The 13396-nt window shown below is 36.9% G+C and overlaps 1 protein-coding gene across 1 annotated transcript in view; it reads right to left on the bottom strand.

The window, feature by feature from the left end:
- RAPGEF6 (Rap guanine nucleotide exchange factor 6) overlaps positions 1-13396 on the bottom strand; it is a 211190-nt gene that overhangs the window by 64585 nt on the left and 133209 nt on the right. Inside the window, exons 12-15 of the mRNA XM_019642167.1 lie at positions 12458-12622; positions 9547-9654; positions 6577-6780; positions 3214-3322 (exon numbers count right to left, since the gene is read on the bottom strand). Of these exons, the coding sequence (XP_019497712.1) occupies positions 3214-3322; positions 6577-6780; positions 9547-9654; positions 12458-12622 (586 nt within the window). The remainder of the gene's footprint in view (positions 1-3213; positions 3323-6576; positions 6781-9546; positions 9655-12457; positions 12623-13396) is intronic.

Raw genomic sequence — 13396 nt, 5'->3', positions numbered from 1 at the left:
CATCAAAGGACTGACAAGATTCAAATGGACAAAGCCTTAAGAATTGACACATTACAACATAAATAATTGGTTTTCAGTCGTAAAACTGGACCCCTTTGAAAATTTCAACCAGAATGATGTTACATACACCAAAGTATACTGCAAGCTTATGAAAAGCATTTTCTGCCTTCAAAATAGTGAAAATCTTTAGAAATCACCTTTCAAAAATACTGCTTGATTAAAATATGATAAATTCCTTTCAGTTTCTATTTTCAAAATTTCACTTGATTTTAAGCCATGTTGTAAAGGTAAAAATGCTTTTTTGAGTTAAAATCAAGATGTACATCCATTCAGAAAATATTCCCTTATCTGTGGACACATGGCAGGCACTATGCCAGAGGTCTGAAGAGTCCTCCTGCTGGGGAACATACAGTGAGTCTAAGATATGTGGCAGAGAGAGAACATAACAAGAGAAACTAAGGTAGCAGGCCAGGGAAATCTCCCTAAATCACCAGATAGGAAGACACCAGTGAGGTAAATTTTAACTAGGCAAAGGGAGGGGGAGGAGATTCCAGGTAGAGGAAATCTCAAGTTCGAAGTCCCTGTGGTAAAAGAAGTGTTCAGGAAATGAAGATAATGAGAGAGAAGTGGCCTGACGATGCTATGGTAAGGCGTCTGAATTTTCTGTGAAGAGCAGGTCTCTGAATGGGCGGAAGATATCTCTGGCTATGGTATGTTAAATTAAGGTGACAGTGTACAAAGTAGTTTATATCTTCACTGGACTTGCTTAGATAATTGTAAGTAAAAATCTGTGGAGCTTGTGATTTGTAGATTAAAAAAATGACTGTGCTGACTTTAGAAAAATTAGTCAAGGACAAAAATGAATGGATGGTGGGCAAATGTAATTACAGTACTATTAAACAGCAAATATCAGATATATCGATCAGAAATGAAGGTGCCCAAAAAAATCAATAAAAGTTTAACACATTTGATTAAAAATTTCTCATTCTATATATATGTGTGTGTTTACACACACACAAACAAAAAACACAAATAAGGAAAGTCAAAGGACAAAAAACTTGGGGAAAATATTCACAATCCTTAAAAACAAAAAGATACTGTCTTTTATAGGGCATTCAAACAAATCAAAAGATGAGTGACTCAGTATAAAAACGGACAAAAAGACTGTTTATAAAAAAGAAATATTAACACATAAAAAGGTGCTCAACCTCCTTCATTATTAAAGAACGCATGAGAATAACTATGAAGTTGATTATGCCCACTGCAGAGGCATTCTTATACATTGATGAATGTAGTATGCAGGCTGCGGTCAACTTTTGGAAAGTAAAACTCTAGTAATTGTCAAAAGTAACTCCATCTTGAGAAATTTATTTACAGGTGTGTAAGCATAAAATATAAGTACAAAGAGTTTTTATTTCAGCCTTGTAAATAGCAAAAACTGATAACCTACAACATCCATCAATATGACATCAGCTCAATAGACTATGAGAAAAATGCAACGGAATTCTATGCAATAACAATCATACAAGTAAATCAGTATGAACCAATGTGGAAAGGTACAGAATACTGTACACAGTATGGTTCTAGCATGTATTTTTATTTAGTGTTTTAATTTTAAAACATACGCATGTACTACTTTTACTAAAAAATTTAAATGTTAATAAGAAGTTATCTGAGTGGTGCGATTTTAAAAGATGTTCGAAAGTTGTGCAAGCCAAGAGGAATAGATGAACGAAAATTTCAGAGCAGGAAGAGAATAAACTGGGGTTGTGCGAGCTGTTTTCTTCGCTGGGGTCATTTTCTGAGCCTAAACATGAGGTGTGGAGCAGGCAGGACTCTACTGGAGGAAAGAGAACTCTTGGAGGCTGCGAGTACTGACGTAAACACTGGAATACAGCACAGCCCCAAAGCAGTGTCGCTGTTTTCCGTGGGACATCTCTATTAGTCGTGTTGCATCCTTCATTCAGGTCTACCTTTTCTGTCTCCCAAGGTCCATGTTAAACTATTTCTGTGTTTTTTATACATAATACCTGATACCAGTTAGTAATTATTATGTGCCAAGTACAAAAAGTTAAAGGCATTTGATCCTTCTAAGAACCCTATGAAACAGAGTTGCAGACACTGAAGCTTGGAGAGACTAAATAATTTGCTCTAAGTGACATAACAAGTTCTGCTTCATATTTTTCAAAATCAGAATCCTTTTAGTTTAACCCAAAAGTTGGTGTTTCTAGATACTAGTTGAAATTCCAGGAAGCCCCAAAACTGGGAAGGCTTACTTATTTGATGCTAAATTAACACAATATTAGGAAACTGCCAATAGACAGTTATTTACCAGATTAAACATGATGTAATTCAGTAAAAGGAACTCAAGTGAAATGAGGAAAAATACCAAACGTTTCATTTTTCATTATGACTAAGTGCAGTGTAAGGAGGAGACGAAGTGGGAAAAAATAGAACATACTTCCTTTTCCACAGGCATCGCTTTGAAATTCGACTCTTTTCTCAAATTGTAACCTAAAGTACATAAAAGATTTTTTTCCCTCCCTACTTCATAGAGACTCAAACTTTCTTTGATAGTTTTCAACTGTTGTCCTCAGAATTTCAGAGAAAATCCTATGGCATTTAATAAAACCAAATTACAGTAAGTCTTTCCTAAATGTTTGAAAAAACAAATAGGAGACTAAGTTAAAAGTACAAGCTCAGTCCTTGCTTCATTCAAATATCAACACTATCAAAACATACTATAGGTAATCAACATTTCTACATAAAGGTAGAGTACGCTATTATTAAAAATCTGTAATTTACTGCTTAATTCAATGTTTTACTTAATTTATTTCCATGAAGCAGCTAATCTAGCATTCATATTATTATTTCAGAAAGCTAGCTAAAACATTAGAATTAGATCGATTTGCAAATTAGCAGAGGGGAAGGGGGGGCCTAATTCCGACTTCTAAGTTTCATTCAGGTCATTCTAAGTCTCACTCAGTATCCCCCAACAAAATACAGTACATAATAGTAGACATTTCACAAATGACTGAGTAGTTGTACAAGTATTTTAAAATGTACATAACTAAATGCAAATAAACTCTGGAATTCATAATACTATATCTCAACACCAAAGGCAGAAACACGTTTATATTTTTACTAACCTCCTTCCTTGTAATGACGTTTTTCTACTACAAAAAAATGCTCAGATTTTACAACAAAACTCACCAAAAATGTTGGTCTTTACAGTAAATGCAAGATGAGTATTATTCCTCAGAATTTCAAGGGCCTTCACAAATGTTATATTCTCAAAGTTTTGTCCATTTACTTCCATTATCTTCAGAAAAGTATATGAAAAATACAAATTAAGACATGAACAGTATTAGTTACTTCTGAAACCTTAAGTTTAATGGTAAAAAAATAAAATGAAACTTGAATAAAATGCACCCATATGTGAACAATAGTTATCTCTCAGAGAAGTGAGATTACTGTTTCACTTTTTCTCTACATTATTGTATTTCCCCAAATCTCTAACATTTTTTTTTTAAAGTTTATTCCCTCTGGGATATTAAGGAAATTTTAAAAATAACACAGGATGGTTTGTATATGAAGAAAAAATTTAATCATGTTAGATCAGTTCATAAAAATAACTGCCTGTGTATGTACAAATTTTAGTGAAATATTCTAAATGCACATTTTTATTGCATTTTAAAGAGATTAATTCATTTAAAAGTGGTAGTCTAAATACATCTAATACCATTTCCAGCCACTGACTGACTCAGATAGTCCAAAAGCCAAGGCCGACTGCAATGGGTTCCCCTTACGTGTGACACTGCTGATCTTTCACAGCAGGGCTTCCCGAACCTGCAGTACCTCAGAATCACACAGGAAGCTTATTTTAAAAAATACCAATTCCAAGGAAAAATGAGAGAGAGATAAGCATAATGAGCAAAAAAGCAGCAGCACAGGGGACAGATCTCAGGGACTGACACAAAGATTCCAGAAGCATTAAAAAAAAAAAAAGGGCTGGCCAAGTGGCACATTTGTTAGGAGTTGGCTTGGGACGCCAGCTCTGAGCAGCAGGGCACCAGTTCGGCTCCCACATGGGCCAGTGAGGCTGTGCCCTCTACAGCTAAGATGGTGAACAACAGCTCGACCTGGAGCTGGGCTGCCTTGAGTTGCCAGCATCAGTGTAGGCTGCAGCCTTGCTGCAGTGGGCTGCTGGAAGCTACAGTAAATGGCCGGCAGCCAGCGTGAATGGCCATCCAATGGCCAGCAAGCAACTGCCTCACCAGGGAAGAGTGCAATGATAATACCAACATGGGCCAGGGAAGCGATGTCCTCCACAACTAGACTGAAGAACAAAAGGACAGCAACTTGTCTGTTCCCCTTCCCCGATTCCCCAGTGCTGCTCACCTCCCCCAATTCCCCAATACAATCTTTTTTTAAAAAAAGAGTGGAGGCAAAACATCAGGAAAAGAAAAAAAATCACAGAAGTAAAATTCCCAGAGTTGAAAAAAGTCTTGAGTTTACATATGAAATGGGTCATCTAGTACCATGCAAAGAAAATATAGAGATTATTTAAAACATATCCTGATGAAAATTTTGAATTCTAAGGACAGAAAACAAGAAACTATAAGCATCACTGTAGGGTTAGGAAGTGGGGCTGTGGATCAAAGGTACCTAAAAAAGAAAAGAAAAATAAAGGTTGGTTTGGACTTCTCTTGAGCAACAGTAACATGATGTGATACTCCTCTGTGACTTCGAAGTTCTGAGGGAAAAATAACTGTGACCAAAGAACTTCATACTCCACTGAACAAAAGCATCAGACATGCAATGACACATGAAACTACGGTACCCATGTACCCTTTTTGAAAGTAGAAGACGACCAGAGATGAATCAAAATAATGGGGACATAGGGCATAGATGAAATGAAGGTGATCAATGAAATAGGCAAGGCAGGTGTAAAGGCCTACATAATTGTTAGTAATAATAAACTTGTAAAACTTCACACAAATGTCAAAAGTATTCTTAAGATATATATAATGTTAAAAAATGACTTAAAAATCTAGATCTAAAATCTCAATTTCAATGATATCTGGGAGGACTGAAGTAAAAGCATGATAAATTTCTTTCCCCTCTCAGGAATAAAATCATTGGATTTTTTTTCTTTTCTGTGAAGAATGAGATTCTAGGTGTTTACAATAAAATACGGGAACAATAAAATACTGACTCCAGGATCCTAGCTACTAGATATTCTTAATAAGTAGTCTGGGGTAAGGCCCAGAAATCTCTATTTTTAAAAAGTTCCCTTAAGGGAAGATGGGAATCGTTACAACTTTGTATTAGAGTTTCTTGACTCCTTGCATTAATTGATATTTGGGCTGGATAGCTCCTTGTTGTGAAGGCTGCTCTGTTGTGGGGTGTTGTAAGCATCCCTGGCCTCTATCCACTAGATGCCAGTTAATCCCCAAGTCATGACAATTAAAAATATCTTCAGACATTGACAAATGTCTCCTAGGGGTCGGGGTGGGGGCAATATCACCCTTGGCTGAGAACCACTGTTTTGTAGTATAGAATTTTTTCTAATGTGAATGCCTCAGTATTTTGAAAAATAATAGTATGGTTCAGTTAAAAGTAAAACAAAGCCACGTTCTAAATGAATGAGTGAACAAACAATTTTTAAACGGGAAACATAAGTTTCCCAAGTGATTCAGCTAGGCTTGGGAAACCACTCTTTGGCACACATGAAAATCATCTAGAGAGCTTTGTTAGAAATACAGACGCCCAGGCTTCATCGCTGGAGAATGTGATAACAGGACGGATGTGAGCCTAGGAATTGCATTTTTTAGTAATGAGGTTGTCAGTAATCACATTTTGTAATACAACACTTTACAGTTACCTAAAGCCGATACGGAGAGAGAAAATCCCTACCATCTCCCTCCCTGTGTCTCCTTTTCCTAGTCTCTCAACCTGGCCCACTCTGCTATGGACGTGGTTCTGTTATCCCATGAACATTATCTAAGCTGAAAACACCATTTATGGTCATCTTAGGCCACTCACTTTTTTTTTTTTTTTAAGATTTTATTGGTGAATTGGGTAAGGGGAACAGCACTGGGGAATCAGGGAAGGGAACAGACAAGTTGCCATCTTTTTGTTCTTCAGTCTAGTTGTGGAGGATGTCACTTCACTAGGCCACTCACATTTTAGAGTGCTATGAGTTCAAGTGCTTGTTCCTTCAAAGCTTGCAAGGGTGCTAACTCACATACTGATATTTCTGGAATGTTCTGAAGTTGCCAGATATACAGCTTCTTAATCCTTGGAGGATGGGCAGAACCACTCAAAAAAGGTCATGCTGATAGTGCCAAGACGACCACGCTGTTTCTGGCCCAACTTTGCATTAAAAGTAATAGATACACGACAAATACATTTTTTAAATACACTACTTTTATAATACCATGTCTAACAAAGAAGCTCAAAACAGTATTTCCTTAAATTGATCATGCTTGCTTGAAGAAATACCAGATGAGACAAAAATGGCAGACATAATACTTAGAAGGCTTTAATTTAAGGGGTTGGTTATTTACCTACCTGATCACCACGTTTCAGTCCTGCATCGGCAGCTTTGCTACCAGGCTCTACTCCTTCGACAAAAATACCAAATCCCTTCTCGGTCCCTCCATTAAGGCTGAAATGCAGAGGGGACTCCCGGGAGGCCTTCTGCAGTACAATCTGTCTCCATTTAGCCTTTGCAGCACATGCAATATTCAGTAACCGGAGATGACCATTCATTTTCTAGAAAGTAGAAAAGGGTAAAATGTATACAAATGTAGGAATCCATTCCTACAGGCTTTTAAAAAAAATCACCTAAAATTATCAGAATTAGAGCTATACTTGAAATATAGAGTGAAGAACATGTTAGCCGGGTTAAATAAAACTGGAGGAGGGAAAACTTCCACCCCAGTGCACTCTCAAGAATATCTCTTAGTATCCACTTTTAAAAACTTCCAGATAATCACAGGTTAGAAAAGACCAAGTGATGCCTCATTTAGAGAGAGATGACACCTGAACCTTCCACATACATACTCGACTACTCTCTTGCTTATCTCCTGGCTGTTATATAATACCACAAGCTTTTCAAACTTTGATTTAAAACCTTAAAGACTTGAACCATTTTTCCAAATACTGTCTAAAATTCAAAGACACATTCAAATCTCCACCTCTTCCAGAAATGTCCTCCTGTGTTATTTTAGATCTTCCTTAAACTTAGTAATATTCTAACTTCCAGGTCCTAATACCAGTTTAATATTCAACACTTCTCCAATAGTGTAATCCATATAATTTCATGTTCTTAACAAGAGGCTAAAGTAATTTCAGGATAGGGACCAAATCTTATACCTGTTCTGACCCTATATATATAACACGTTGGAGTATAAAATATAATTCAATAAATTCTTGATGACTGACTGATTGCTGGGGGAAAAAAATCCCATGATTGTAAGGCAGCTTTTATTTTCCATTAGCCCCTTGAATACGTATCTCCATAGTCAGCACTGGAAGGCCCAAATGATGGTGGGGAGCCTCTAGGGCCTTTAATCAAGCTCCCCAGGTCCATTCATTCTCAGAGCAGATGTGCTGCGGAGAAGGCTACTGGAACCAAGAGGTAGGAAAGGGGACAAAAATCTGCCATTTTCCCCCTTTATGCAACTCAGTCCTCTTATACTCTATGCGCAATACCAGTAATTCTTGAGTATTTGCTATAAGCCAGGTTTTGTTCTCAGATTGTTACATTCACTAGCTCATTAAATCCTCATAACAATCCCAATAAACTAGTGACTACTATCTATAAAATAAGACAACTGAGGCACAAAAGACTGGGTGTATCTAGCAAGTGGTGGAGTCTGAACGTTAATTCAGGTAATCTGACCCTTGAGCTGCATTACTATATCTCCTAAAATTTCAAGTTGCTTGGAGCAGATAACCCAGTTGCAGTTCAAAGTTTTGTATCTAAAAGGGAGAATAAAATGGATTTACAAACAGCTACTGTGACAGTTAAGAGGACCTTGAAAGGATTACTTTAGGCATTGCAAATAAATAAAATCATAGGCAGAAAGGAGAATTACAAAGTCTAATTCAGATCTGATATATTAATATAAAACAGGCCTTGAAGGTTCGTAGTTTCAAATAGCAAGATTGGAAAAAGGGAAGTCCAGCTTGAGAGAACTGGCAAATAATATAAAATAATCTAGTCAACTATAATCAAGGATGCACAGAAAAAATGCTGAAAATGTACATGAGGAGCCTGACTATATGGGTGGAGAATTACTTTGGTAGGAAATACTTTGGTTTATTGACAAAGAGAATAATATTCATCTTATTTGTTGTTTAAAAACAATCTTCTGGCCAAACAGAATGGATTAGAACAGGGGTCGGCAAACTGCGGCTTGCTAGACACATGCAGCTCTTTGGGTACGTACATGTGGCTCTGAAGTAAAATTGAAAATGAAAATAAAACTAATATAGTTTCATTATAAAATTTTTAAAGGATATTATTCACATAATGGTGATTTCATTTGTTTTATGGCTCTCAAATAATTTTTAAATTGTTGTGAGGGACAGGGTTGGCTCTTCCATCTGAAAAGTTTGCCGACCCCTGGACTAGAAGGAAGAAAAACTAGAAATTAGCAGGCTATTGTAACAGATCAGGCATAAGGAAATGAGGCCCTAAACTAGGGAGTGAGAAAGAAATGGCTCAGAGGGCTGGCCAAGTGGCACAATGGTTAAGAACTGGGTTGGGATGCCAGAGGGCCCCGGTTTGGAGCCCACATATGAGGGCCAGTGACACTGCCCTCTACAGCTCAGGTGCTGAACAACAGCTCAACCTGGAGCTGGGCTGCTGTGGGTCCCCGGCAACAGTGTAGGCTGCAGCCCCTGTGGCAGTGGGTTGCCATGGGCTACCGTGTGTAGCCAGCAGCCAGCGTGAGCAGCCAGCAGCTACAGTGAGAGGCCGTCCAGAAGCCGGCGACTGATGTGCCTCGCCCGGGAAGAGCGCAATGATGGTGCCAACTTGCGCCAATGAAGCAATGTCCTCCACAACTAGACTGAAGAACAAAACAACAGCAACTTGTCTGTTCCCCTTCCCCTAATTCCCCAGCTCTGTTCCCATCCCCCCAATTAAAAAAAAAAAAAAAAGAAATGGCTCAGAGTACAGGAATATGTGGATGCCTAAATCAGTGACCTAGGTAGGTGACTTTGGCAGCCAACTGGACATCTTGGTCAGTGAATTTAAAGGAAGGGGGCCACATGTACACCAGAGTTTATTAGCCTGGGTGACTAGGAGGTAACATTATCATTAGTCTTAAAACAGAAACAGAAGAGTCAGGAAGAAGCATGATTTTTGTTTGGGTTGAAGTGGCAGAGGATGAGCAGAAGAATAAAGAATAAAATACGGATTTGGAAGTTCTCAGAACAGACATTCAAAACACAGAAGAATTGCTATTCTTGGGGGTGGTGAGCAGGAATCCCTAAACTCTAGAGAAGATAAATCCTTTTGAGTCTTACTGTATCTTCCAGGTTTTTTTCAAATTCCTCGAGAAATCGAGTCATAGCAGGATCACCTTCGAAATCATTAAAATGATTGTTTACCCATAATAATACAATCCGTGTTACCTGTGGAAAACATGGGGAGGCAGCATATTGTTATGAGAGGCATTCTTTCATAAAATAGATTCCCAAGCATGTCCAAAACGGAGGGAGAACTGCATTTTACAGCTAGCTCCTTGTCCCCCTCTCCTGCACCCAAAAGGTTCATCAAAAGGTTTAATTAGACATGGTTTCGTTCAAGCTTTTGTTTCCCTGGGTGCACAAGGAACACAGGCAGCCGAGACTCTGGCCCTCAATGAGGAAACACATGCCTGTATGCAAAGCGATGTAAGTAGTACATCAGATGTATACTTCAGACAGTGTATTTAAAATGCAAGCTTCAAAGGGCAGGCAAACATGTCAAAGGTGTTTCTATAGCCCAAAACATGTTTAACCGAAATTTTTACAAAAACAAATCTGAAACTTTCTTCATTTATAAATACCGTTAACTTTCAAAGTTGTGAATACATTTGTCTACTTTGTGCCATAGATTAACAGAAAATTAAAAACTAACAAATGGAAGTTAAATAATGTGCCTAGCTAAAATGTAAGTAATTAAGTCACATATTTTAAAAACTGTGCTGGAATACACATAAAACCCACCATTTAAATCACTTTAAATTTACAATTTGGTGGCGTTTAGCACGTTCACAGTGGTGTGCAGCCACCACTAACACTGGTTCCAGGACATTCCCTCCGCCCACCCCCATTGAGCAGCGACCTCCCATTTGCCCTCTCCCCAGGCTCTAGCAGCCACTAATTTGCTTTTCTGTCTGGTATTTGCCTATTTTGGATTATTTCATACAATATGTGACCTTTTGTGTCTGGCTTCCTTCACTTAGCATAATGTTTTCAAGGTTCCTGCGTGAAAAGAGAAATATCAGCATGTACTGATATTTCATTTCTTTTATGGTTGAATACCGTATTTCCCCATGTATAAGATGCACCCCTTTTCGAAAAATTTGGGGTCTAAAAACTGGGTGCATCTTATACAGTGGTTGTATGAGCACCCAAAAAAAAACAAGCGCGAAAAAAGTGGGAAATGCCCAAGTAAAAAAACCTACAACCACTGTATAAGACAAGTTTTTAGACCCCAAATTTTCCAAAATAGGGTGTGTCTTATACATGGGGAAATACGGGAAATATGCCTGTCTCCCATTGTGTTCATCCATTCATCAGATGATGAACATGTGGATTGTTTCCGAAAACCTTTTGGCTATTGTCCGCAGTGCTGCTATGAACATTTGTATACCAATCTGTTTGCACACCTTTTTTTTTTAGTTCTTTTGTATATATACCTAGGAGTAGAATTACTAGGTTATGTGGTAAATCTATGCTTAACCTTTTGAAGAACCACCAAACTATTTTCCACAGTAGCTACACCATTTTACATTACTACCAACAATGTATGGAAATTCCATTTTCTCCGCATCCCCATCCTTGGCAACGTTTATTTCCTTTCCTTTTTTTAAAGTCATCCTAGTGAGTATGAAGCAGATTCTCACTGTGGCTTTGGTTTGCGTTTCCCTGTGACTAACATATTTTTCATGAGTTTGCTTGCCATTTATGTATCTTCTTTGGAAACACATCTATTCAAGTCCCCTGTTCATTTTTAAATTGTTGTCTTTTTGTTGTTGAGTTCTAAGAGCTCTTTTTATATTCTAGATACTAGGCCTTCATCAGATATATAATTTGCAAACATATTCTCCCATTCCATGTGTTGTCCTGTCTTTTTTGGTAATGTTCTTTAATGTAGAAAAGGTTTTAATATTGATGAAGTTCAATTTATCTATTTTTTTTCCCTTTGTTGCTTATGCTTAGGGTATCATATCTAAGAAACCATTACCAAATACAAGGTCATGATTTTTTACCCCTTTTTTTCTTCTAAGAATTTTATGACTTTAGCTCTTATGTTTAGGTTTGTGATTCATTTGGAGTTAATTTTATATATGGTGTAAGGGTACAACTATATTCTTTTGCATACGGACATCTAGTTGGTTCTAAATTATTTTTGTTCATTCTTAGCATTGTTTACTTCCTCAGCAACCAAGGTAACTATATATAATTGCAAAGCAGGGGGAGGGACAAGCCTATAGTTTTGGACACGTTAGTTTCCTAACCAATAGAATTCCACAGTCCAGCTACATCTAATTCATTTCCTTTAAAATATAACTCAGACACAGTAGGCAATTATGGCCCTACTTTTATTTTTCTTAAAAAAACTGATGTTCTACCAATTTACAAGGTATCACTAGTCTTTCCATTAAATGTATAAACACTCCATGAAATAAAGTAAAATAATCTATTCAAAATAGCAAACAATGTTGAAGGCAAAAAATACTGAAAAGTAGATTTAAGTAAGTCTCAGCAGATATAAATTAAGGTAAAAAAATGTTTTCAAATGACTGTAAAGTCTGTAAATAAGAATAATAACTATATTCTATTTGGGGGCTTACAAACAATCTAAACCCTCTTGAAAAATATTTACTTGGTGAATATTCTTTCTAAACTATTAACTTATGTTTTATTGATCTCCAGAAACAACTAATTTTGATACAGTTAAAAAATACTCTCATGCTGCTATCATGTTTTCTGAATTTACAGCTACACCACAGCCTTATTTCAGTTTTGTCTTTTAAGGCTCCTATCTACCTTTAACATGCTACTTTGTCATAAAAGTAACTACACTAAGATATATCAATACTGACTCACTAATTTTTTAGGTGAATTAAATCTTAACAAAGTAAACATTTATCAACTGCAAAAGGTTTTATGAATAAAATTTAAAGGTTAAAATCACTTTCATGCCTTTTATATTTATAAAACCAACCTTATCCCTTAAGCTGTCAATTTTAAACCATTCTAATAGTTTGATGCCAACATCCAAAGGGCTTTCAAGAAATGTCCTGTAAGTTAATAGAAAATCTTCTATATAAGTTGGGTCCACAATGGAATGCTCTTCTATTAAATGCATGATGAGACGCTCAGGTGTTGCCTAAAAATCCAAGGATAGAAAAGATTAGAAAATAAACAAATAGCTCAAAAGCAAAGAATTCCTATTAATTACTTCCCTGTATAGTCAGGCCTTAGACAAACCCTCAGATAAGCGTTTCACCTTGAAAACCCTTAGCACTGGGAGTAGGTAGTCTGTGGGCTGTAATCAATCAGTGCTCAGAGGTTTAGAGGGAAAAAGCAGAGGAATAAAAATTTACTCAGCCATAGCTGTTTTCATTGGTATTTCATGATAGCAGGGCTTTTGAACTTCACTGATATACTCCTGGTGTGGACTGTTACTTCCAAATCTACTGCAATGGGGGGGAATGTCATGATAACTGTTTCAAGGCAACAGAAGGGAGAGGTAAGAGTAAAACTTAAAAAAAAAATACATACAAAGAAACTCCTCCAAATTTAACCATATTCCAAATTCTCCTCTGCCTCAGGTTATAGGAACACACCAGTTCAAGATAAGATTTTTTTTGCTGTCACTTTCCAGAATAGAAGTTTCCTCTTCTATAGTTTCTCCCTGCTGGTTCATCATCTTGAGAGGAACCAGAAGTTCCATAAATAGTTTTTATATTTAATTCAGAGTTTTAACTGCTTACCCATCTCCAAATTTATAAAAAGGAATATAAACAGCATTTACCTACTGCTAATCTTTGAGCTTCTCTAAATCATTGTTAAAATTTATTACCTTTGTGGCCTTTTCAAAAGTGGGTACAAAGAACAAATATAGAAATAAACCAGGTGTTGTGCCAAATATAAAAACCAA

This window comes from Hipposideros armiger, unplaced genomic scaffold (assembly GCF_001890085.2).
Source record: "Hipposideros armiger isolate ML-2016 unplaced genomic scaffold, ASM189008v1 scaffold_66, whole genome shotgun sequence".
In the NCBI taxonomy this organism is placed as follows: domain Eukaryota; kingdom Metazoa; phylum Chordata; class Mammalia; order Chiroptera; family Hipposideridae; genus Hipposideros; species Hipposideros armiger.
The sequence above is the reverse complement of the archived record's forward strand: the minus strand, read 5'-3'. Positions and strand labels throughout refer to the sequence as shown.